At 30.9% G+C, this 1,651-nt stretch overlaps 1 protein-coding gene across 1 annotated transcript in view; it reads left to right on the forward strand.

The window, feature by feature from the left end:
* The window catches only part of LOC108760502 (DNA helicase MCM8), a 15,735-nt gene that overhangs the window by 4,273 nt on the left and 9,811 nt on the right, over window positions 1–1,651 (forward strand). The window contains exon 3 of the mRNA XM_018506499.1: window positions 1,377–1,512. Coding sequence (XP_018362001.1) covers window positions 1,377–1,512 — 136 coding nt within the window. The remainder of the gene's footprint in view (window positions 1–1,376; window positions 1,513–1,651) is intronic.

Raw genomic sequence — 1,651 nt, forward strand, 5'->3', positions numbered from 1 at the left:
GTGATAAAACAGGAGGCTTTAGCATCGCCTTAAGTAACGTTCGTGGCACTTTTTCCTACGGCGCACTCATTATGCGCAAGAGTACTAAGTTCACAAGCGCCGCGAGTGTCGAGAATCGAAACTCAAAATCGGTCCACTTTTATTAACGTAAGTGAAGTCTTCTTAGTCTACCTCCCTGGTACAATACTTTTTAAATCACAAAAGATAAAATTTATTGCTTTTAAGATTCAAGATGACAAGAAATGTTATTTATTTTGAACATTTTAAATAGAACAAATTCGATCTTTGTAATATTTCGTAAGTAACTATAGTGTTTTAATAATATATTTAGTTTTAATAATATAAGAGTGCAACAATTTCTTTGCAAAAAATTAAATCAAAGGAATGTTGGAAATTGCTTTACCACTTAATATTATAATGTTCTTGTCTTTTTTACTTTTAATAATGTAATGATGTATTGTAGTTTAAACATAAGTATATCTAAAATATATTAATTTAGAATTTTATATTAAATAAATTTTTAACGCAAAAATGTTTTAAGCAAGTATTTTATTGAGTATGCTTATGCAGCTATTAGACGCAACAATACTCAATAAGAGAGTGGTATAATATTTCTTAAATAATATATTTCTAAAATATGTTTGTGCTAAATTATTCTTAGAGAGCAATAAAATAATTTCTCATATTCTTTTGTTACACTTTATTTTTAATATATGCGAGTGAAGCCAGTTTAATTTCAAGCAATTTCCCCTCCTTTTTTTTTTAAACAAATAGCGTTTCGGTCCGGCCGGGTTTGCACCAACTTGGGTTGGATCAATGGCGTTTTATGCTCTCCTATTGGTAGAGCGTGTGACGTCAACCAATAGGAAAGGTTAATTCAACCAAGGTTGGTGCAAACCCGATCGAACCGAAAACGCTAAAAATTTCCTAAATGGTTTTAGGAATAAAATTGAGAATATATAGTAACAAATTAATATAGAAATTTTTACAAATACAAATTTAATTTATGTCATCCTTGCTTAACGTTCGGTAAACAACAAGGATGATATGACATCCGGGGAGCACCCAGGTGGGAATCCGAACGCAGCCCAATATAAATTAAGGCTACGGTCCAAAACTTCCTCTCCGAGGAAAATTTTACTCGAAATATATAGTACACGTAACGTATACTATAGCATATAGAGTAAAATCTTCCTCGGAGAGGAAGTTTTGGAATGTAGCCTTAGTTTGTATTTGTAAAAATTTCTATATTAATTTAAAATAAATACCCTGGAGTCCTGGAGGGACTCCTGTTTAATAGGGATAACATAATCGTAGATTATTTTCTGCTTTGTTTTAATTGTTCCTTTTACAAATTTTTTATATTACGATTTTAGAAAATTTTTGAGACAGTACTGGACAAAAATTTGCAACATGTTCTGAATTCTATTAGCAATTTACCAGCAGTTAAAATAGGTATATTAAATTATAAACCAATTATATGCTTGCGAGATCTCAAATTAAATTGTTATGGTAAGTATTTTTATATACAGGGTGGACCATCTGAAGTGATCCAGTCAAATATCTCGAAAACTAGTAGGGATAGAGAAAAATGTTTCGTATGAAAAGTTTAGGGTTACACGGGGGAAGTATGGTACTGACCTTGAAAAAT

Source organism: Trachymyrmex cornetzi, unplaced genomic scaffold (assembly GCF_001594075.2).
Source record: "Trachymyrmex cornetzi isolate Tcor2-1 unplaced genomic scaffold, Tcor1.1 scaffold225, whole genome shotgun sequence".
In the NCBI taxonomy this organism is placed as follows: domain Eukaryota; kingdom Metazoa; phylum Arthropoda; class Insecta; order Hymenoptera; family Formicidae; genus Trachymyrmex; species Trachymyrmex cornetzi.